This window comes from Salvelinus fontinalis, chromosome 26 (assembly GCF_029448725.1).
Source record: "Salvelinus fontinalis isolate EN_2023a chromosome 26, ASM2944872v1, whole genome shotgun sequence".
Taxonomy (NCBI): Eukaryota; Metazoa; Chordata; class Actinopteri; order Salmoniformes; family Salmonidae; genus Salvelinus; species Salvelinus fontinalis.
The window spans coordinates 1,686,132-1,710,009 of NC_074690.1; the positions used below are offsets into that span (position 1 = coordinate 1,686,132).

Genomic DNA, 23,878 nt, shown 5'->3' on the forward strand with positions numbered 1-23,878 from the left:
GCGCGATGTGCCTGTCTCCGAAGCCTGACCAAGAGACCGCTACGTTTGCCCCTTTTACGGCGTCGCATAGGGTCCCCGGCTGGGATCAGATCCATTGTATTGGGTGGAAGGCAAAACACTGGATCCGTTTCGGGAAAGTCATATTCCTGGTTATAACGATGGTGAGTTGACGTTAATCGTATATTCAGTAGTTCCTCCCGACTGTATGTAATGAAACCTAAGATTACCTGGGGTACCGATGTAAGAAATAACACATAAAAAAACAAAATACTGCATATTTTCCAAGGAACGCGAAGCGAGGCGGCCATCTCGGTCGGCGCCATCCACATACTCTCCATGGGGCAGCAGTGTAACCTAGTGGTTAGAGCGTTGGACTAGTAACCGAAAGGATGCAAGATCGAATCCCTTGAGCTGACAAGGTACAAATCTGTCGTTCTGCCCCTGAACAAGGTAATTAACCCTCTGTTCCTAGGCTGTCATTGAAAATAAGAATTTCTTCTTAACTGGCTTGCCTAGTTAAATAAAGGTAAAATAATGTTTATGCACTATTTATTAGATATTCAAACAAAAATAATATGATTTTAGTTTTTGGTGTTTTATGAATTGTACGCAAAAAAGAGAGAAGTTTTGTTTTTACGGTAAGCTATTTATATACTCCTGATAAAGCAAGTTACTCCTGATAAGAAATACAGTTACTGTATATTTCTCTGAAACAGATAAAGCGCAGATCAGGAAAACATGTCAAGGTCAGTCTGAGAGAAAATAAGCCCTGGTTTTACAAGCACCACCAACTACTGTCGTTGTATGGAACGACAAAATGACCATGAAGTAATGGTGAATTTCACTGTTGGATTGAGCCCCCTGACTTTTGACATTTCTATCAGAATTGGCATGCCATCTTGAGTATAGTGTTGTTGTTGGAAACCAGTACACACACACACACACACACACACACACACACACACACACACACACACACACACACACACACACACACACACACACACACACACACACACACACACACACACACACACACACACACACACACACACACACACACACACACACACACACACACACAGTCACACACACAGTCCCCATACTAAGAGAACCCTTTTTTGTTTTGTAACTACTCAGCAGAAATGAATAGACACTCTAAATAGGTATACGACAGATGACTACTTCAAGCCGTTCTAAATCAGTACATCCTAAACACAATGAACACCGAATTAGTATGTCTGTCTATAACATCTCTATGATCTATAGTTACAAAACAAAAAAAAAGACTGAACATTTCAATGTACAAAGGGGCGACACAATGCCAGAGAACGCAAGAACCCGTTAAAATGTAAGGTACTAACACGCAAGGCATCTACGTAGTTTATAATCACTGTAAATGTCAAATGTTGTTTTGTTTTGTATCATATTGACAGTGAGATGTTCTTTCCACTAGATCAAATGTTGCAATCTCAGATATCCATTTCAGCTTTTGATTGTATAGTGGTATTTGGCAAAACAAACGCTAGCTCTGACAAACTGTTGCACCATTCACTGGCTATTTAGCAAATATTACAATATATCTCGGTTCACAACGGGGCTATACACAAGGTAAGGTTTCAGCTAACATTATTCAGTGTTTCCTTTTTTTGTAAGAATATTGTGCATCATAACCTATACTCTTAGAAGAAAAGAAAAAGCTATTTAAAACCTAAAACGATCCTTTGGCTGTCCCCATAAGAGAACCCTTTGAAGAACTCTTTTTGGTTCTGGGTAGAACTATTTTGGGTTCCATGTAGAATTCTTTGCACAGAGGGTTGTACATGGAACCTAAAAGGGTTCCACTTTGAATCAAAAAGGGTTCTACCTGGTACCAAAAAGGGTTCTCTTAGTATGGGGACAGCCGAAGAACCCTTTTTTAAGCTTTTTTCTAAGAGTGTAGAAAAGGCATCTGTGTCCCTGCTATGAATGCAAATCACACAAAAACTCTTACAACTATCATAAATTACTGCTGTGTTTTTTTGCTACTTGAAACACAGTGTAGTATTGTCCCATATTTTGTCATTTTGCTGAGGGTTTATATCTAGAACCCTCTATGTAGGGTTCTTCAAAGAACTCCCTGTTTATGGTTCTGCCTAGAAGGGTTCTACCAAGAACCATGTTATCATTTAAAGGTTCTTCCAAGAACCGTCTATGAAGGATTTGTCGTGTCTTTGCTGTCATTGAATGTGAAGACTGTTATTTTATCAAATCAATTCTCTATGTGTAATTGTTATTACGTGATTAAACTAATCATGTCAACTTAATTAACTAGGAAGTCGGGGAACCATGGAAAATGTTGACTTACAGAGTTATAATTTTCCGAATATTACTCTTCAGATATTTTAATATCTGATCAATTAGTCATTCTCATTAATGTATTATTATTACCTTGTTAGTCTCATTCCAAGCGTCGTAAAATTCTTCGTTATCTGCACGAATCCTTGCATAAATTATAAATCAGCGATATACAAATTGGCTTAATTTTTTATTTATTAACTAATCAAATCCCAGAAATACATGAAAACACACACAATTAGTACATTGGGTTGCTACATGATACAAAAACAAAGTCCCTAGTGGACTAAGTTGATATGACAGCTTGGTAGATAAAAGGAAAAGGGTGGGACTGAGAAAGAGCGGGAAAGACAAATGGATACACTACACACAGTCTATAATTATATTCTTTGAAATGCTAATCATTTGCACATGAACAGCCACTCATTCGAGAATAATTGCAATGTATATATATTTACACCCGTATGTTGTTGTTGTCTTCTCTGTTGGAATCCTCGATGGTCCGGTAGGGTTCATCTGAGTCTCTGGTTAACTTTCATTGAAGTCACAAAGTCTTTTGTGGTTGTAGGTGGTTAGAATGGGTACTTCAGAGTTCCATTCAGAAATGTTCTCATAGAATAGATGCTTCGGCGGTTGTCTGTATTCTCGTTCTAGACTTATGTCATTTCTAGCTGCAGACTAGTAATTATAGATCTAAGATTTCCTCTTATTTTGTAGTGACTGATAGTCTCAGAGTTCAACCATTTCCATCCGTGTTGCCAATGCTCCACGTGGTATAGTCCTGTCCTTTGATAGAGTTGTAGTTTAAACCACTTCAAACACCAGTGTCACCCGGCATATTTTGGTCTTAGAAATTCAACAATTTGCAACCTTAGCTTACACTGGGGTTTGCGTGGTCTGGTGTGAATTTCATCAGCAGTGGGTTTTATCCATTTCAGTTGAAAAGGGAGGTTCCAGGAAGCCGACGTAATGTCTATGCTCACGTTGGCGTGACCATTGATTTGGTTAACTTTATATGAAAAACACATACTATCATTTAGAAGGTTAACATCACATTACATCTTTTCAAAAATAGTTTCATGTCTAATCACATATGTTTCACAATATTTAGATGTAAACCTGACAGCTGGGAAATGTACACTTTAAGAGATAATGTTATGTGTGTTTTCCTGTCCTTCATGAGATCACCAAATAAAACACACTCATCATCACTGTCCCTTAATAAGTGTCCACAGACCATTCCCACATTCCCAAAAGTAGGACAAAGTTCTACAGACTGTTGACATCTATTGGAAGCCGTAGGAAGTGAATACTCATTCATATCTCGCTGTGATTGCAATGGGATCTTGGTTGAAACTCGACCAGCCTCAGAATTTCCACTTCCTGTTTGGATTTCTTCTCAGGTTTTTGCTTGCCATATGAGTTCTGTTTTACTCACAGACATAATTCAAACAGTTTTAGAAACTTCAGAGTGTTTTCTATTGAATACTAATAATAATATGCCTATATTAGCAACTATGACTGAGGAGCAGGCCGTTTACTCTGGGCACCTCTGGGCACCTTTCATCCAAGCTACTCAATACTGCCCCTGCAGCCATAAGAAGTTAATTGGGAGTTTAGGAGTTTGACAAAGTCTTCCATTGTTCTCTCTAGGCTCTCGACCTCCATACTGCTTGGCAGTTTCTACCCGGCATTTATGACCTGAGGTACTAAACCTGGTTTAGGAGAGAGAGTGAGAGAGGGGGGGGGGGGGGGCAGCCACGATCTACACCCAGAAAGGGCCACGTCATGACAGGTTCTACCAAGAACCATGTTATCATCTAAAGGTTATTACTAGAACCGTCTATGAAGGGTTCTACCAAGAACCATGTTATCATGTAAAGGTTCTTCCTAGAACCGTCTATGAAGGGTTCAACCAAGAACCATGTTATCATGTAAAGGTTCTTCCTAGAACCGTCTATGAAGGGTTCTACCAACGACCTCTTTAATCTTTGGAGGGTTATTCTATGAACTGTTCCACCAGCCTTTTCCAATCTAATTATTTATGACAATATATTGCATATATCATTAAGGCCAATCTTTGAGAGAGCCTAGTTAAACCCTAACACGGTGTCGTTACAGGCCACATAAGGCCTGAAAGTCACATTATATTGGCTAGCAAAGTGATGTGTAATTCCTATTGGAATCCAGACAGAATTTAGAATATCCAACAAGTGGAATTGTTAATTACCTGCAGTCTTCGTTCAGAATGACTGCCAGAGTAGAAAAAATTGCCTTCTGAAACTACCTCAATCATCTAAATTGGAACAACCATCTGAGTAACGGGTATAATAAATCTAACTATTAACAGATTGGATTAGTTTAGAAAACAAAGTTATTTTTCTTTGTGTAGCATAACATTAATAAACAAATCAATGTACATGCAAAAACACAGATATTACTGTGAAACAAACAATTCTGAGACTCTCCCTGCAATAGAGCATGCTGGGAAATATGATTTATGGTTCTATGTAGAACCCTTCTTGCCTTCCAACGAATCATCAAAGAACCATTTTTTCCAGAAATAGTTCTTAGAATATTAAAGGTTCTATGTAGAACCTTTTGCAATCCAAAAAGGGTTTTTCAGATCAAACAAGAACCCTATTCCTCAGCAAAGCACCCTTTTTTTTCTTAGAGTGTAATTCAGGTAAAGTAGATGTCAGTATGACAGAGGTATTTTTCACTCTTCTGTTTGTGGAAGGAAAACTCTGTAGGCTACTTCAATCGTGAGTAAGAAGTGATACCACACACCTGCTTTTACACTGCCCTTGACATTGTAGATAAACACATGTGGATTCTTTACAGGAACGTAATACGCCCTATCATTGACCATAGAGTGAATGGTCAGACGTCTACGCTCTGTATATATACTGGGTGTCAACTCTCCAGTTAGTCGTCTGATTCTTTTTTTCTATCTCGACCAGGGAGAGACAACATGATGAGGTATCTAGTTCTGTTGGCCCTGCTGGGGCTGAGCCAGGCTTTCAACAACCCCCATGCCAAGCACGGCAGGCAGGCCATCGTCCACCTGTTTGAGTGGAAGTGGAACGACGTCGCGGCTGAGTGTGAGAGGTTCCTGGCTCCCAAAGGATACGCTGGAGTTCAGGTATGTACTGCAGGAGAATGGAGAAGTGTTTTTCATGTTTAGGTCAACTGGTCAAGAAAGACTCCAAACCCAGGGTTTCTCCTACTGTACTCACCATGGTTGTTGTTCTCCAGGCCCAGTGTTTATCCTACTGTACTCACCATGGTTGTTGTTCTCCAGGCCCAGTGTTTCTCCTACTGTTCTCACCATGGTTGTTGTTCTCCAGCCCCAGGGTTTCTCCTACTGTACTCACCATGGTTGTTGTTCTCCAGGCCCAGTGTTTATCCTACTGTACTCACCATGGTTGTTGTTCTCCAGGCCCAGGGTTTATCCTACTGTTCTCACCATGGTTGTTGTTCTCCAGGCCCAGCGTTTATCCTACTGTTCTCACCATGGTTGTTGTTCTCCAGGCCCAGAGTTTATCCTACTGTTCTCACCATGGTTGTTGTTCTCCAGGCCCAGGGTTTATCCTACTGTACTCACCATGGTTGTTGTTCTCCAGCCCCAGTGTTTCTCCTACTGTTCTCACCATGGTTGTTGTTCTCCAGGCCCAGGGTTTATCCTACTGTACTCACCATGGTTGTTGTTCTCCAGCCCCAGTGTTTCTCCTACTGTTCTCACCATGGTTGTTGTTCTCCAGGCCCAGTGTTTCTCCTACTGTTCTCACCATGGTTGTTGTTCTCCAGGCCCAGGGTTTATCCTACTGTACTCACCATGGTTGTTGTTCTCCAGCCCCAGTGTTTCTCCTACTGTCTCACCATGGTTGTTGTTCTCCAGGCCCAGTGTTTATCCTACTGTTCTCACCATGGTTGTTGTTCTCCAGCCCCAGCGTTTATCCTACTGTTCTCACCATGGTTGTTGTTCTCCAGGCCCAGTGTTTCCCCTACTGTTCTCACCATGGTTGTTGTTCTCCAGGCCCAGCGTTTATCCTACTGTACTCACCATGGTTGTTGTTTTCCAGGCCCAGCGTTTATCCTACTGTACTCACCATGGTTGTTGTTCTCCAGGCCCAGGGTTTATCCTACTGTACTCACCATGGTTGTTGTTCTCCAGGCCCAGTGTTTATCCTACTGTTCTCACCATGGTTGTTGTTCTCCAGGCCCAGAGTTTATCCTACTGTTCTCACCATGGTTGTTGTTCTCCAGGCCCAGCGTTTATCCTACTGTACTCACCATGGTTGTTGTTCTCCAGGCCCAGTGTTTATCCTACTGTTCTCACCATGGTTGTTGTTCTCCAGGCCCAGGGTTTCTACTACTGTACTCACCATGGTTGTTGTTCTCCAGGCCCAGTGTTTATCCTACTGTTCTCACCATGGTTGTTGTTCTCCAGGCCCAGTGTTTATCCTACTGTTCTCACCATGGTTGTTGTTCTCCAGGCCCAGTGTTTATCCTACTGTACTCACCATGGTTGTTGTTCTCCAGGCCCAGTGTTTATCCTACTGTTCTCACCATGGTTGTTGTTCTCCAGGCCCAGTGTTTATCCTACTGTACTCACCATGGTTGTTGTTCTCCAGGCCCAGTGTTTATCCTACTGTTCTCACCATGGTTGTTGTTCTCCAGGCCCAGGGTTTCTCCTACTGTACTCACCATGGTTGTTGTTCTCCAGGCCCAGCGTTTATCCTACTGTTCTCACCATGGTTGTTGTTCTCCAGGCCCAGTGTTTATCCTACTGTACTCACCATGGTTGTTGTTCTCCAGGCCCAGGGTTTCTCCTAATGTTCTCACCATGGTTGTTGTTCTCCAGGCCCAGGGTTTATCCTACTGTTCTCACCATGGTTGTTGTTCTCCAGGCCCAGCGTTTATCCTACTGTACTCACCATGGTTGTTGTTCTCCAGGCCCAGTGTTTACCCTACTGTTCTCACCATGGTTGTTGTTCTCCAGGCCCAGTGTTTATCCTACTGTTATCACCATGGTTGTTATTCTCCAGGCCCAGGGTTTATCCTACTGTTCTCACCATGGTTGTTGTTCTCCAGGCCCAGGGTTTATCCTACTGTTCTCACCATGGTTGTTGTTCTCCAGACCCAGTGTTTATCCTACTGTTCTCACCATGGTTGTTGTTCTCCAGGCCCAGTGTTTATCCTACTGTTCTCACCATGGTTGTTGTTCTCCAGGCCCAGTGTTTATCCTACTGTTCTCACCATGGTTGTTGTTCTCCAGGCCCAGTGTTTATCCTACTGTTATCACCTTGGTTGTTGTTCTCTAGGCCCAGGGTTTATCCTACTGTTCTCACCATGGTTGTTGTTCTCCAGGCCCAGTGTTTCTCCTACTGTTCTCACCATGGTTGTTGTTCTCCAGGCCCAGGGTTTATCCTACTGTACTCACCATGGTTGTTGTTCTCCAGGCCCAGTGTTTCTCCTACTGTTCTCACCATGGTTGTTGTTCTCCAGGCCCAGTGTTTATCCTACTGTACTCACCATGGTTGTTGTTCTCCAGGCCCAGTGTTTATCCTACTGTTCTCACCATGGTTGTTGTTCTCCAGGCCCAGTGTTTATCCTACTGTACTCACCATGGTTGTTGTTCTCCAGGCCCAGTGTTTATCCTACTGTTCTCACCATGGTTGTTGTTCTCCAGGCCCAGGGTTTCTCCTACTGTACTCACCATGGTTGTTGTTCTCCAGGCCCAGCGTTTATCCTACTGTTCTCACCATGGTTGTTGTTCTCCAGGCCCAGTGTTTATCCTACTGTACTCACCATGGTTGTTGTTCTCCAGGCCCAGGGTTTCTCCTAATGTTCTCACCATGGTTGTTGTTCTCCAGGCCCAGGGTTTATCCTACTGTTCTCACCATGGTTGTTGTTCTCCAGGCCCAGCGTTTATCCTACTGTACTCACCATGGTTGTTGTTCTCCAGGCCCAGTGTTTACCCTACTGTTCTCACCATGGTTGTTGTTCTCCAGGCCCAGTGTTTATCCTACTGTTATCACCATGGTTGTTATTCTCCAGGCCCAGGGTTTATCCTACTGTTCTCACCATGGTTGTTGTTCTCCAGGCCCAGGGTTTATCCTACTGTTCTCACCATGGTTGTTGTTCTCCAGACCCAGTGTTTATCCTACTGTTCTCACCATGGTTGTTGTTCTCCAGGCCCAGTGTTTATCCTACTGTTCTCACCATGGTTGTTGTTCTCCAGGCCCAGTGTTTATCCTACTGTTCTCACCATGGTTGTTGTTCTCCAGGCCCAGTGTTTATCCTACTGTTATCACCTTGGTTGTTGTTCTCTAGGCCCAGGGTTTATCCTACTGTTCTCACCATGGTTGTTGTTCTCCAGGCCCAGTGTTTCTCCTACTGTTCTCACCATGGTTGTTGTTCTCCAGGCCCAGGGTTTATCCTACTGTACTCACCATGGTTGTTGTTCTCCAGGCCCAGTGTTTCTCCTACTGTTCTCACCATGGTTGTTGTTCTCTAGGCCCAGGGTTTATCCTACTGTTCTCACCATGGTTGTTGTTCTCCAGGCCCAGTGTTTCTCCTACTGTTCTCACCATGGTTGTTGTTCTCCAGGCCCAGGGTTTATCCTACTGTTCTCACCATGGTTGTTGTTCTCCAGGCCCAGGGTTTATCCTACTGTTCTCACCATGGTTGTTGTTCTCCAGGCCCAGGGTTTCTCCTACTGTTCTCACCATGGTTGTTGTTCTCCAGGCCCAGCGTTTATCCTAATCTACTCACCATGGTTGTTGTTCTCCAGGCCCAGTGTTTATCCTACTGTACTCACCATGGTTGTTGTTCTCCAGGCCCAGCGTTTCTCCTACTGTACTCACCATGGTTGTTGTTCTCCAGGCCCAGTGTTTATCCTACTGTTCTCACCATGGTTGTTGTTCTCCAGGCCCAGGGTTTATCCTACTGTTCTCACCATGGTTGTTGTTCTCCAGGCCCAGGGTTTATCCTACTGTTCTCACCATGGTTGTTGTTCTCCAGGCCCAGTGTTTCTCCTACTGTTCTCACCATGGTTGTTGTTCTCCAGGCCCAGCGTTTATCCTACTGTACTCACCATGGTTGTTGTTCTCCAGGCCCAGTGTTTATCCTACTGTACTCACCATGGTTGTTGTTCTCCAGGCCCAGTGTTTATCCTACTGTACTCACCATGGTTGTTGTTCTCCAGGCCCAGTGTTTATCCTACTGTACTCACCATGGTTGTTGTTCTCCAGGCCCAGTGTTTATCCTACTGTACTCACCATGGTTGTTGTTCTCCAGGCCCAGTGTTTATCCTACTGTACTCACCATGGTTGTTGTTCTCCAGGCCCAGTGTTTCTCCTACTGTTCTCACCATGGTTGTTGTTCTCCAGGCCCAGTGTTTATCCCACTGTTCTCACCATGGTTGTTGTTCTCCAGGCCCAGGGTTTATCCTACTGTTCTCACCATGGTTGTTGTTCTCCAGGCCCAGGGTTTATCCTACTGTTCTCACCATTGTTGTTGTTCTCCAGGCCCAGTGTTTATCCTACTGTACTCACCATGGTTGTTGTTCTCCAGGCCCAGTGTTTATCCTACTGTACTCACCATGGTTGTTGTTCTCCAGGCCCAGTGTTTATCCTACTGTACTCACCATGGTTGTTGTTCTCCAGGCCCAGTGTTTATCCTACTGTACTCACCATGTTTCTTGTTCTCCAGGCCCAGGGTTTATCCTACTGTACTCACCATGGTTGTTGTAAAGAGTATTGATCATAAGAGTATTGATCATATGAATTTTGTATCTACATTTCCATCCAATTTGCGACAGATTTTCGTGCGAATATTCAAAAATCATCAAAAAAACAACATGTGCATTTTCCCACCAGAGATGTATTTCAGTCAAATTGCCTTGTTGCTTATAAAGGTTTGTGCGTGACGATGTAGTGCACATAAAAGTAACTTGTATCGAATTTAAAAATAATAATTTAATGAGTTTCCATCGCATTTTCATCTCTACTGATGGTTTTGTCACAAAGAATGTTGCGTTATACAGCAAATGTGCCCACTGGTATTGGCACGTGCGCTCTACCCAACAGATGGCAGATATAGTGTGGGTATACAGGATGAGATTATTATGGACAAAGCAGTGAGGTTATTTTTATTTGTCAAACGGCAGCAAAACATCGAACACCATCTCACCAGAATAAGACACTCAGTGGAAAGGAGCATCAAGCTCCTCGCCGTGCACTTTCACCATCCTGTAAAGTTATTTCATCTGTAGACGAATACACTGCCTGCTGTCCCTAGTCGTAGTGGGACGACCACACACCATATCATCGCGTGACTCCAAATTTACTTAAATATGATGGTTATTATGTAATAATATAGACTTTTCCACAGCCATTTCTCTGATAATTGATGTTACAGACACAAAAAGATCCCACCTTGTCTAGCGCATTTTGTTTTGTGGACATTTGTGAAGATTACAGACAAATATGCTGTTTCCATCAGGCCTGTTTTGATTTTTTTTTACCCAACGTACTTTACTCGCAGAAAATGGTTGGATGGAAACCTGGTTATTGTCTCATTTCAGCAAACATTATGAGCACATACTACAGTTTCAAAAGTACAAGATACAGATATATATACAGAGTAATTGATACAAATATATATACAGAGTAATTGATACAGATATATATACAGAGTAATTGATACAGATATATATATAGAGTAATAGATACAGATATATACATATAGAGAGAGTAATATATACAGATATATATATAGAGAGAGAGAGTAATATATACAGATATATATATATATAGAGAGAGTAATATATACAGATATATATATAGAGAGTAATATATACAGATATATATATATTTATAGAGAGAGAGAGAATATTATATATATATATATACATATAGATATATATATATACAGAGTAATATATACAGATATATATTTAGAGATAGTAATATATACAGATATATTTATATATATAGAGAGAATAATAGATACAGATATATACATATAGAGAGAGTAATATATACAGATATATATATAGAGAGAGAGTAATATATACAGATATATATATAGAGAGTAATATATACAGATATATATATATTTATAGAGAGAGAGAGAATAATATATATATATATATATAGATATATATATATATATATATACAGAGTAATATATACAGATATATATTTAGAGATAGTAATATATACAGATATATTTATATATATAGAGAGAATAATAGATACAGATATATACATATAGAGAGAGTAATATATACAGATATATATATAGAGAGAGAGTAATATATACAGATATATATATATATTTATAGAGAGAGAGAGAATAATATATATATATATATATAGAGAGAGAGTAATATATACAGATATATATATAGAGAGTAATATATACAGATATATATATATATTTATAGAGAGAGAGAGAATAATATATATATATATATATAGAGAGAGAGTAATATATACAGATATATATATAGAGAGTAATATATACAGATATATATATATATTTATAGAGAGAGAGAGAATAATATATATATATATATATATATATATATATATATATACAGAGTAATATATACAGATATATATTTAGAGATAGTAATATATACAGATATATTTATATATATAGAGAGAATAATAGATACAGATATATACATACAGAGTAATATATACATATATATATATTTAGAGATAGCAATATATACATATATATATATAGAGAGAGAATAATAGATAAGGATATATACATACAGAGTAATATATACAGATATATATATTTACAGAGTAATATATACAGATATACACTTACAGAGTAATATATACAGATATATATATAGAGTGATATATACAGACATATAGATACAGATATATGCATACAGATATATACATACAGAGTAATAGATACATATATATATAGAGTAATGTACACAGATATATATAAAGAATAATAGATAGAGATATATACATACAGAGTAATATATACAGATATATATATATACAGAGTAAAATATATATATATATATATATATACAGAATAATAGATACAGATATATATATATACAGAATAATAGATACAGATATATACATACAGAGTAATAGATACAGATATATATATATATATATATATATATAGAGTAATAGATACAGATATAGAGATATATTAATAGAAACAGATATGTATATATAGAGAGAGTAATAGATACAGATATATATATATGTAGAGAGAGAGTAATAGACACAGATACTGTATATATTGAGTAATAGATACAGATATATAGAGAGAGAGTAATAGATACAGATATATGTAGAGTAATAGATACGGAATGCACTTCATTTTCATATATATATACATCCAAAAAAACATATCTATGTTAACTGTTGTTTTTTAAAGTTTACTGGCTAACCCATTGATTCTGCTTCATGGTGCACCCCTCTGAGGGGTTGTTTGAGTTAGAAATATACCTATGCTGTTGCCTCTTCCCCTTATAGATCTCCCCTCCTACTGAGAGCATTTTGTTGACCAGCCCTTGGAGACCATGGTGGGAGCGGTACCAGCCAATCAGCTACAACCTGTGTTCCAGATCAGGAAATGAGAGCGAGCTCAGAGACATGATTACAAGATGCAACAACGTTGGGGTAAACAACTATAATAAAAACAACACACGTGGTCATGAACATGACAAACTCGATATCGTAGTAGAAGTCCATTGCCACTTTATCTCCTACTCTGCTCCCACAAACACACACAGAAAAATGTAAATCACAATCATACTCATACTACCGATCCGGCAGAAACAAAGTGTAACTGATGGTCTAACAACTCTTAACCCTACCAAACCGACAGATACAAGTTTATTAACCTCTACTTCCTCACAAACCCGGGTCCGGGAGCACCCCCATCAGTAAAAAAAGCTGACTAGCATAGCCTAGCATAGCGTCACAAGTAAATAGTAGCATCTAAATGTCATTGAATCACAAGTCCAAGACACCAGATGAAAGATACACATCTTGTGAATCCAGCCATCATTTCTGATTTTTAAAATGTTTTACAGGGAAGACACAATATGTAAATCTATTAGCTAACCACGTTAGCAAAAGACACCACTTTTTTTACTCCACCCTTTTCTTACTGCATCAGTAGCTATCACAAATTCGACCAAATAAAGATATAAATAGCCACTAACCAAGAAACACTTTCATCAGATGACAGTCTGATAACATATGCTATACAATAAATATGTTTTGTTAGAAAAATGTGCATATTTCAGGTATAAATCATAGTTTACCATTGCAGCCACCATCACAACTCTCACCAAAGCAACTAGAATAACTACAGAGACCATCGTGTATTAGCTAATTACTCATCATAAAACATTTCTTAAAAATACACAGCGTACAGCAAATGAAAGACACAGATCTTGTGAATCCAGCCAATATTTCAGATTTTCAAAGTGTTTTATAGCGTTATATTAGCTTACCACAATAGCAAACATCACAACAGCATTGATTCAAGACAAAAATAGCGATAACGTATAAACCACCAAAATATATACATTTTTTCACTAACCTTCTCAGAATTCTTCAGATGACAGTCCTATAACATCATATTACACAATGCATATAGAGTTTGTTCGAAAATGTGCATATTTAGCGCCACAAATCGTGGTTATACAATGAGAAAAGTAGCAAAGCTGCCCAGAAAATGTCAGGAGAAATCTTTGGAGAGGCACCTATTCTAATCAGTAACTATTCCAAAACTTGACTAAAAAATACAGGTTAAACAGCAATTGAAAGACAAATTAGTTCTTAATGCAATCGCTGGGTTACATTTTTAAAATTAACGTTACTTCAAAATACAGCGTGCGATAAAGCGAGGATGCACTGCAATTAATGGCGGCTTATGCATTTGACATTTTTCAACAGAACAACGAATTATCAGCATAAATAGTTCTTACTTTTTGATGAACTCTCATCAGAATCTTGGGAAAGGTGTCCTTTGTCCAAAATAATCGTTGCTAGGATGTATAACGTCCTCTTCAACGTTGCAATTAGCAGTAAACATTAGCATGAGAGAGAGAGATACCCAACCCCCTAGAACGCCAGGAAATGAAATACCCGAAAATCGCAAAATACTGACATAAACTGATATAATTCGGTTTACAATAACAAGATTATGATGTCTTTAAAGCCTATATCGAATAAAAACACAGCCGGAAATTTCTAAGATCTATAACCGATGGTTCTTGTACAATATGCCAAGGTCCTCAGTGCGTCAGAGCGAAGAGGGAAAAGAACAGACACGTCTTTGCCAAGTGATTTATATCCTTTGAGATCTACGTAGAGACTCCATTTCAAGTCTCCCTATTCGCTAACATCCAGGGGAAGGCGTATGCAGTGCATCTCAACCAATAGAAGACAGGCAGATTTATACACAGGTCTCAGAACAGCCAGCAAAATTCTGCATTCTCACATCCACATAGGAAAATTGCTCTATTTCCAGTTCTGTTTCACTCAAAGATATAATTCAAACGGTTTTAGAAACTAAAGAGTGTTTTCTATCCAATAGTAATAATAATATGCATATTGTACGAGCAAGAATTGAGTACGAGGCAGTTTAATTTGGGAACGTCATTATTACAAAGTGCTAACAGCTCCCCCTATTGACAAGAAGTTTAACTGTTGGTCTAACAACAAACCAAACCGGCAGAACCAAGTTTAACTGTTGGTCTGACAACAAACCAAACCGGCAGATACAAGTTTAACTGTTGGAGTTTAGCTGTTATTCTAACAACAGACCAAACCGGCAGAACCAAGTTTAACTGATGGACTGACAACAAACCAAACCGACAGATACAATTTTAACTGATGGTCTAACAACAAACCAAACCGGCAGAACCAAGTTTAACTGTTGGTCTAACAACAAACCAAACCGGCAGAACCAAGTTTAACTGTTGGTCTGACAACAAACCAAACCGACAGAAAAAACAGTTAAAATCCTTCCTCCAGATCTATGTTCTGTTCAGTTTTCTTGTGACACTAAAACCTCTCTCCTAATATTCCCAGGTTAACATCTACGTTGATGCCGTCATCAACCACATGTGTGGAGCTGGAGGCGGAGAGGGAACCCACTCTACCTGTGGAACCTATTTCAGTGCCAAAAATAGGGACTTCCCTTCCATCCCCTACAGTGGCTTTGATTTCAACGAAGGAAAGTGCAAATCTGCCAGCGGAGACATCGAGAATTACAATGATATCAACCAGGTATGACTCAGTACGCGCTAAATTACTATTGCCGATCTTAATATTACATTTTTTACGCAATTACACAAAATAATGTTTATCTTTTTGTGGAGATGCTGATTATGGCCATAGGACTGGTGGTCTTAAGACCACTTAAAGGAGTAGTCTTTAACATTGGGAAACAAACTTTTTTAAAGTCTAAATTGATTCAAGTTTGCTGTTTACTTGTGTGATACAATGTAATTTGTATTATTGTGATACTTTCACATTGACTTTCTTTCAAGTTGGTAACGGACAAATGACTGTAATCAGCCTACACGGCGTTCTGTTCCATCCCCAGGTGCGTGATTGTCGTCTGGTGAGTCTGCTGGATCTTGCCCTGGAGAAGGACTACGTCAGAGGAAAGGTGGCCGACTACATGAACAATCTGATCGACATGGGAGTGGCTGGGTTCAGAGTGGACGCCAGTAAACACATGTGGCCCGGCGACCTTACTGTCATCTACGGAGGTCTCCACAACCTCAACACCCGCTGGTTTAACGAGGGAGCCAGACCCTTCATGTTCCAGGAGGTAATAATGTAACTCCTTGTTTTTCTAGTAATATAAAACTATACTACTCGGTCCCCCCCCCCCACACACACACAATATATTTGCTTCGAGCATCTGGAAAATGGCTATATAGGCCTGAATCCAATCAATTTTGCTCCATAACATGTAGACATACCATCTACCATCCTCTTACTCAGTCTTGGCATCTCCATTTGTAAAGGTGTATCTTCAACAGTGCTAATTTTTCTTTATTGCTTCCCTTTAGGTTATCGACATGGGTGGTGAGGCCATCCAGGCCTCAGATTACTTCCCCCTAGGCAGAGTCACTGAGTTCAAATATGGAGCCAAAATCGGAAACGTCTTCCGCAAGTGGAACGGCGAAAAGCTGTCTTACACCAAGTAAGATATGATTACATGAATTAACATTGTACATTTTCATTGTAGTAATTTAGCAGATGCTCTTATTCAACTAACAAACAACTGATTTAAAGATGGACTCAAGCTATTTCTGAACTAGTTTTTTGTTGAAAAACAATATCTGAAGTATAAATGCAGTGATGTGGCACTTAAGCGGAAAAAATATCGACTTAAAAACGTCGTCCAATCAGAGTTGGTCTGATGGTCTAATGGTCTGGCGTGATGTCATCGGCCTCTCCTTGAGGAACAATACAGGAGCAATAGATAACTAAAGAGGAAAGCCCCCCCCCCCATTCACTTGTGCCATTACATGAGGACACCTGGGCCACCTATTGACATGTGCTTTTTTCAGTTAATCCGGCGTTAAATGAGATGGAGTGGCACTTTAACTAATTTCATCATAAGTTACAAACTCATTTAATACATAATTAAATACAATTACAAACTCATAATATAACTTTTATAAACACTTATCATTGTGTTTGTGAATATTTCAAAGATACAGTTGATGTATGTGTATTTGTAAGTAGCGTGTGAAGAGTGTGAATTTGTGTGTGAATTTGTCAACTTTGTCATTTTCCTAAATCCTTTCGATGCGTGTATTCCAGGAACTGGGGTGAAGGCTGGGGCTTCATGCCCGATGGCAATGCTCTTGTGTTTATTGATAACCATGACAACCAGAGAGGTCATGGAGGAGGTGGAAGCGCCATACTCACCTTCTGGGACGCCAGGTACCCTTTCACTGCACCTCTCTCTTATATCCAAATCTTTCACTACACGACTTTACCAATATCCGTTTTAACAACATACACTACTACAATTCCATCCTTTTAAATTTCTTTCACCACTGTAAACATAATTTGACAGCTGAAGGAAGTACACAATTTATCTTCAGGAAAATGAACTTTTCTATTTTTCACACCAATCCCCACCAAATTACATCAATGCATGATTAACAGAAAAATAACCATTATGAAAACAAACATTATTTGATGTTTCATCGAGTTTTGACTCACCTACAGGATTTACAAGATGGCCGTGGCCTACATGCTTGCCCATCCCTACGGGGTGGCCCGTGTGATGTCCTCCTTCCGCTGGAACCGTGCTGATGACTGGCAGGGCCCTCCCAGCCATGAAGATGGATCCACCAAGAATGTCCAAGTAAACGCTGATGACACCTGTGGAGACGGATGGGTGTGTGAGCACAGGTGGCGCCAGATTACGTAAGTCCTACAGCGAACAAAGGCAGGTAATGATGTATATCACAGGATGTTTGTGACACATTGAGTCAGCAGCCTAGTGGTTAGAGAGTTGGACTGGTAAGTTCAATTCCCTGAGCTGACAAGGTAAAAAAATAAAATCTGTCGTTCTGCTCCTAAACAAGGCAGTTAACCCACTGGTCCTAGGCCGTCATTGTCAATAAGATTTTGTTCTTAACTGACTTGCCTAGTTAAATAAAGGTAAAATAATATATATATATTTTTTTTTTAAAACATGAATTTGGGAGGACGTGCTCGTGGTATCTCAAAAAGACAAATTAGTGGAAAAAGATCAGATATGGGCTGACTGTAATTGGGAAAATATTCAGACCTCTTCACTTTTTCCACATTTTGTTACATTATAGCATTATTCTAAAATGCATATATATAAAATATATATATATCTCATTAATCTACACATAGTACCCCATGATGTCAAAGTGAAAACAGGTTTTTAGAAACAAAAACAGAAACACCTTATTTACAGTATTCAGACCCTTTGCTATGAGACTCAACATTGAGCTCAGGTGTATCCTGTTTCCATTGATCATCCTTGAAATGTTTCTACAACTTGATTGGAGTCCACTTGTGGTAAATTCAATTGATTGGACATGACTTGGAAAGGCACACACCTGTCTATATAAGGTCCCACAGTTGACAGTACATGTCAGAGCAAAAACCAAGCCATGAGGTCAAAGGAATTGTCCGTAGAGCTCAGAGACAGGATTGTGTCGAGGCACAGATCCGGGAAAGGTTACCAAACAATTTCTGCAATATTGAAGGTTTCCAAGTACACAGTGGCCTCCATCATTCTTAAACGGAAGACGTTTGGAACTAACAAGACTCTCCTAGAGCTGACTGCCCGGCCAAACTTAGCATTAGGGGGAGAAGGAACTTGATGGTCACTCTGACAGAGCTCCAGAGTTGTAGTTGTGCAGCGACGCTTCCCATCCAACCTGACAAAACTTGAGAGGATCTGCAGAGAAGAACGGGAGAAACTCCCCAGATACAGGTGTTCCAAGCTTGTAGCGTTATACCCAAGAAGACTCTAGGTTGTAATCGCTGCCAAAGGGGCTTCAACAAAGTACTGACTAAATACCTTTGTAGATGTGGAATTTAAGTTTTTTATTGTTAATACATTAACAGAAATTTCAAATAATTATGGGGTTTTGTGTATAGATTGATGAGAAACATTTTCTTTAATACATTTTAGAATAAGACTGTACTGTAACAAAATGTGGGAAAAATTTGAAATTTGAAAAGGGGTCTGAATTCTTTCCGAATGCACTTTACATGGCAAAACGTATGTGGACACTAACCCGTCAAATATTTAAAAAATCATGGTCATTAATACAGAGTTTGCTGCTATAACACCCTCAACTCTTCTGGGAAGGCTTTCCACTAGATGTTGGAACATTGCTATAGGGATTAGCTTCCATTCAGCCACAAGAGCATTCCAGTCGGCTACATTGGGGCAGGTAGCGTTCTCCTGGCATCCGCCAAATCCGGATTTGTCCGTCAGACTGCCAGAGGGTGAAGCGTGATTCATCATTCCAGAGAATGCGTTTCCACTGCTCCAGAGTCCAATGGCGGCAAGTTTGACACCACTCCAGCCGACACTTGGCATTGTGCATGTTGATCTTAGGCTTGTGCGCGGCTGCTCGGCCATGGAAACCCATTTCATGAAGCTCCCGACGAACAGTTCTCCTGCTGACGTTGCTTCCAGAGGCAGTTTGGAACTCGGTAACAGTTACAACCGAGGACAGACAATTTTTAAGTCGCTACTCACTTCAGCACTTCGGCGGTCCACTTTGTGCCTGAGCCGGGCAGTTGACCAGATCAGCTCTAGCAGGGCAGAAATTTGACTAACTGACTTGTTGGAAAGGTGGCATTCTATGACGGTGCCACGTTGAAAGTCACTGAGCTCTTCAGTAAGGCCATTCTGCTGCCAGTGTTTTCCTATGAAGATTGCATGGCCGTGTGCTCGATTTTATACACCTGTCAGTAACGGTTGTGGCTGAAGTAGCCGAAATCACAATTGTTGCACATGTAGTTTATCCTAGCCAAATTTAAATAAACACATAGAAATAACCGTTCATTCCACTGACCGTAGCTACTATGAACGATTTTGGTAGGCTGTTCTGCAGAAGAAAAATAATTATGATAATAAATTCCTTCTTTGTCTTCTGTCTGTGTAGGAACATGGCTACCTTCCGTAACGTGGTGGATGGACAGCCCCATTCCAACTGGTGGGATAATGGGAACAACCAGGTGGCCTTTGGACGCGGCAACCGCGGCTTCATTGTCTTCAACAACGATGACTGGTAATGTCTATACTGTAACACCGTGGCTTATTTGTGGGCTGACTGGTTGGTAAGTCGGTGGGTGGGTGGGTGGGTGGGTGGGTGGGTGGGCGGTGCGTTGGTTGATTGGCAGAGTGATCGATTGATTGACTGACTGAATAGTTGACTGGTTGTTTGATTGATTGACTGAGTGGTTAATTGATTGAATTCAGATAAACTTCACACTTAGCTCTCTACTTCCTGTGTTTCAACCAATCAGGCACCTGGATGTGACTCTGAACACTGGCATGCCCGGCGGCGCCTACTGTGATGTCATTTCTGGCCAGAGGGACGGAGAGCGCTGCACGGGGAAGACCATCAATGTTGGGGACGATGGTCGCGCCCACTTCAAGATCAGCAACACTGAAGAGGATCCCATGGTGGCGATCCATGCTGACTCCAAGCTGTAAAAACAAATCCACCATAAACACAAACAAACAATAAAATCTACTGCAAACTGAACTTCTAGGGTGGTTTGGTTTTGTTTTTGCTGTTATGTGAAGGCTTGACTTGATGGTCAATGCTGAATCTATTTCAGCGGATATTCTTTAACATGCTTGGTGATTTATAGGGAAGCAGGTTAACATTCCTGATTTGAGACGGACGCTGAAGTATTTGAATCCTTAACTTTGACACTTCTAAGTTGACTTGGGCAAATGGATGGTCACAATGACATTAGGTTATTGACTTGACTAAATAATGTTGCCCTGGGCTTCAACTGAGATTCAACTGAGATTCCACTGAGATTCCACTAAGATTCCACTGAGATTCCACTGAGATTCCACTGAGATTCCACTGAGATTCCACTGAGATTCCACTGAGATTCCATTGAGATTGATTTGATTTGATTTGATTCTACTGAGATTCTACTGAGATCAATCAATCAATCAAGTTTATTTTATATAGCCCTTCGTATATCAGCTAATATCTCGAAGTGCTGTACAGAAACCCAGCCTAAAACCACAAACAGCAAGCAATGCAGGTGTAGAAGCACGGTGGTCAGGAAAAACTCCCTAGAAAGGCCAAAACCTAGGAAGAAACCTAGAGAGGAACCAGGCTATGAGGGGTGGCCAGTCCTCTTCTGGCTGTGCCGGGTGGAGATTATAACAGAACATGGCCAAGATGTTCAAAATGTTCATAAATGACAAACATGGTCAAATAATAAAAGTTGGCTTTTCATAGCCGATCATTAAGAGTTGAAAGCAGCAGGTCTGGGACAGGTAGGGGTTCCATAACCACAGGCAGAACAGTTGAAACTGAAACAGCAGCAAGGCCAGGTGGACTGGGGACAGCAAGGAGTCATCATGCCCGGTAGTCCTGACGTATGGTCCTAGGGCTCAGGCCCCCTGAGAGAGAGAGAAAGAAAGAAAGAGAGAAGGAGAGAATTAGAGAGAGAGAGCCAAGATGTTCAAAATGTTCCTAAATGACAAGCATGGTCAAGATAAATTGTAAATCTCCAGTCTTTAACAAGTGAAACTGTAAAGTCTTCTGAGGGCACATCTGTAGATTCAACAAGTAGTTCCTGGAACTTTTTTTTTGTCTTATTTTATATATTTTTTTCTCCACAATTTCGATCTTGTCTGATCGCTGCAACTCCCTTAACTCGGGCTCAGGAGGCATTTAGGACAAACATTATAATTTTTTACCTAAAATTCTAAATCAAATAGCTAAATGATCCTTAGTATGATCATCTGAAAACATTTCCATATGTTAGCTGAGTGGATGAACAGGGAGTAAAAAAGTCAAATCTACTCATTCAAGGGTTTTCCTTTTTTTTTTTTACTATTTTCTACATTATATAATAATAGTAAGACATCAAAACTATGAAATAACACACATGGAGTCATGTAGTAACCAAAAAAGTGTCAAAATATATTTTATATTTGAGATTCTTCAAATTCGCCATCCTTTGCCTTGATGACAGCTTTGCACACTCTTGGAATTCTCTCAACCAGCTTCACCTGGAATGGTTTTCCAGCAGTCTTGAAGGAGTTCCCACATATGCTGAGCACTTGTTGGCTGCTTTTCCTTCATTCTGTGGTCCAACTCATCCATAAACCATCTCAATTGGGTTGAGGTCAGGTAATTGTGTAGGCCAGGTCATCTGATGCAGCACTCCATCACTCTCCTTCTTGGTCAAATAGCCCTTACACAGCCTGGAGGTGTGTTCGGTCATTGTCCTGTTGAAAGACAAATGATAGTCCCACTAAGCGCAAACCAGATGGGATGGCGTATTGCTGCAGAATGCTGTGGTAGCCATGCTGGTTAAGTGTGCCTTGAGTTCTAAATGAATCACTGACAGTGTCACCAGCAAAGCACCCCCACATCATCACACCTCCTCCTCCATGCTTCACGGTGGGAACCACACATGCGGAGATCATCTGTTCAGCTACTCTGCGTCTCACAAAGACACGGCAGTTGGAACACAAAAATCTCAAATTTGGACTCCTCAGGCCAAAGGACAGATTTCCACCGGTCTAATGTCCATTGCTTCTGTTTCTTGGCCCAAGCAAGTCTCGTCTTCTTATTGGTGTCCTTTAGTAGTGGTTTCTTTGCAGAAATGTTATCATGAAGGCCTGATTCACGCAGTCTCCTCTGAACAGTTGATGTTGAGATGTGTCTGTTACTCTAACTCTGTGAAGCATTTATTTGGGCTGCAGTTTCTGAGGCTGGTAACTCTAATGAACGTATCCTCTGCAGCAGATGTAACTCGGGGTCTTCCTTTCCTCATGAGAGCCAGTTTCATCATAGCGCTTGATGGTTTTTGCGATTGCACTTGAAGAAACGTTCAAAGTTCTTGAAATGTTCAGGATTGACTGACCTTCATGTCTTAAAGTAATGATGGACTGTTGATTCTCTTTGCTTATTTGAGATGTTCTTGCCATATTATGGACTTGGTCTTTTACCAAATAGGGTTATCTTCTGTCATGACGCTAGCCGTTTCAATGAATTGGCTAGCAGAGATGTGAACAACCCCCCCATCTCCTGTTAGGAGTGGGGGGGGCAGTTTTACAACCTTACAACCACATTGTAAATACCACAGAGAGTCTCCCTGACCATGCAATTGAGAGAGAGTTTCACAGTAAGACAAAGGGATTCTCCCGCCCAATTCTACTACGTTCCAGAATTTGAGAATGGAACAATATTCCTATTTTGGAGAATGTGTAAACGGTCGGTGGAGATGCCAGCTACGACTCAGTTTATTTTGTTTCATGTTTGTGACCTCATGAAAGACAATACAACACATTAACCTAACTCTGTTTATAGAGGTGCCTCAGTTAAGATCAAATTCTTATATTTGTCACGACTCCGACCGAGGCAGGCTCTCCTTCCCGTTCGGGTGGCGCTCGGCAGTCGTCGTCACCGGCCTATTAGCTGCCACTGATCCTTTTCTCCCCCTCCCTATGTGTTTATTGGTTCCACCTGTTTTGTGTTTGTGCTTAATTAGTTGGGCTTTATCAGTCAGCCGGCCCGCCCGTTGCTTTGTGCGGGATTGTTAGTGTGTAAGCTTGGTGTTTGTTCGGACTACGTGTTTATGTATGTTCGAGTTTGTTTACTGGACTGTTTTTCGTTCCCCGTGTCTGGGGCAGTTTACGTAGAGCACCCAGTGTATTAGTGGGGTTCCCCGTGTGTGGGGCAGTTTACGTAGAGCACCCAGTGTATTAGTGGGGTTCCCCGTGTCTGGGG

The 23,878-nt window shown here is 40.6% G+C and overlaps 1 protein-coding gene across 2 annotated transcripts; it reads left to right on the forward strand.

The window, feature by feature from the left end:
• The first annotated feature begins 1,220 nt into the window (after window positions 1–1,220).
• Window positions 1,221–20,653, forward strand: LOC129823538 (alpha-amylase-like). 2 transcript variants are annotated; one of them, XM_055882337.1, is made up of 10 exons: window positions 1,221–1,351; window positions 5,301–5,482; window positions 12,873–13,019; window positions 15,447–15,644; window positions 15,964–16,194; window positions 16,439–16,572; window positions 17,199–17,321; window positions 17,613–17,813; window positions 20,048–20,173; window positions 20,412–20,653. In XM_055882337.1, exons 2-10 carry the CDS (start codon window positions 5,312–5,314, stop codon window positions 20,599–20,601), a joined length of 1,521 nt encoding a protein of 506 aa, XP_055738312.1. In that variant the 5' UTR covers window positions 1,221–1,351; window positions 5,301–5,311; the 3' UTR covers window positions 20,602–20,653. The 2 variants fall into 2 exon arrangements, with proteins under 2 accessions (XP_055738312.1, XP_055738311.1); XM_055882336.1 differs by lacking the exon at window positions 1,221–1,351 and adding an exon at window positions 1,505–1,611.
• The last annotated feature ends 3,225 nt before the right edge of the window (window positions 20,654–23,878 follow it).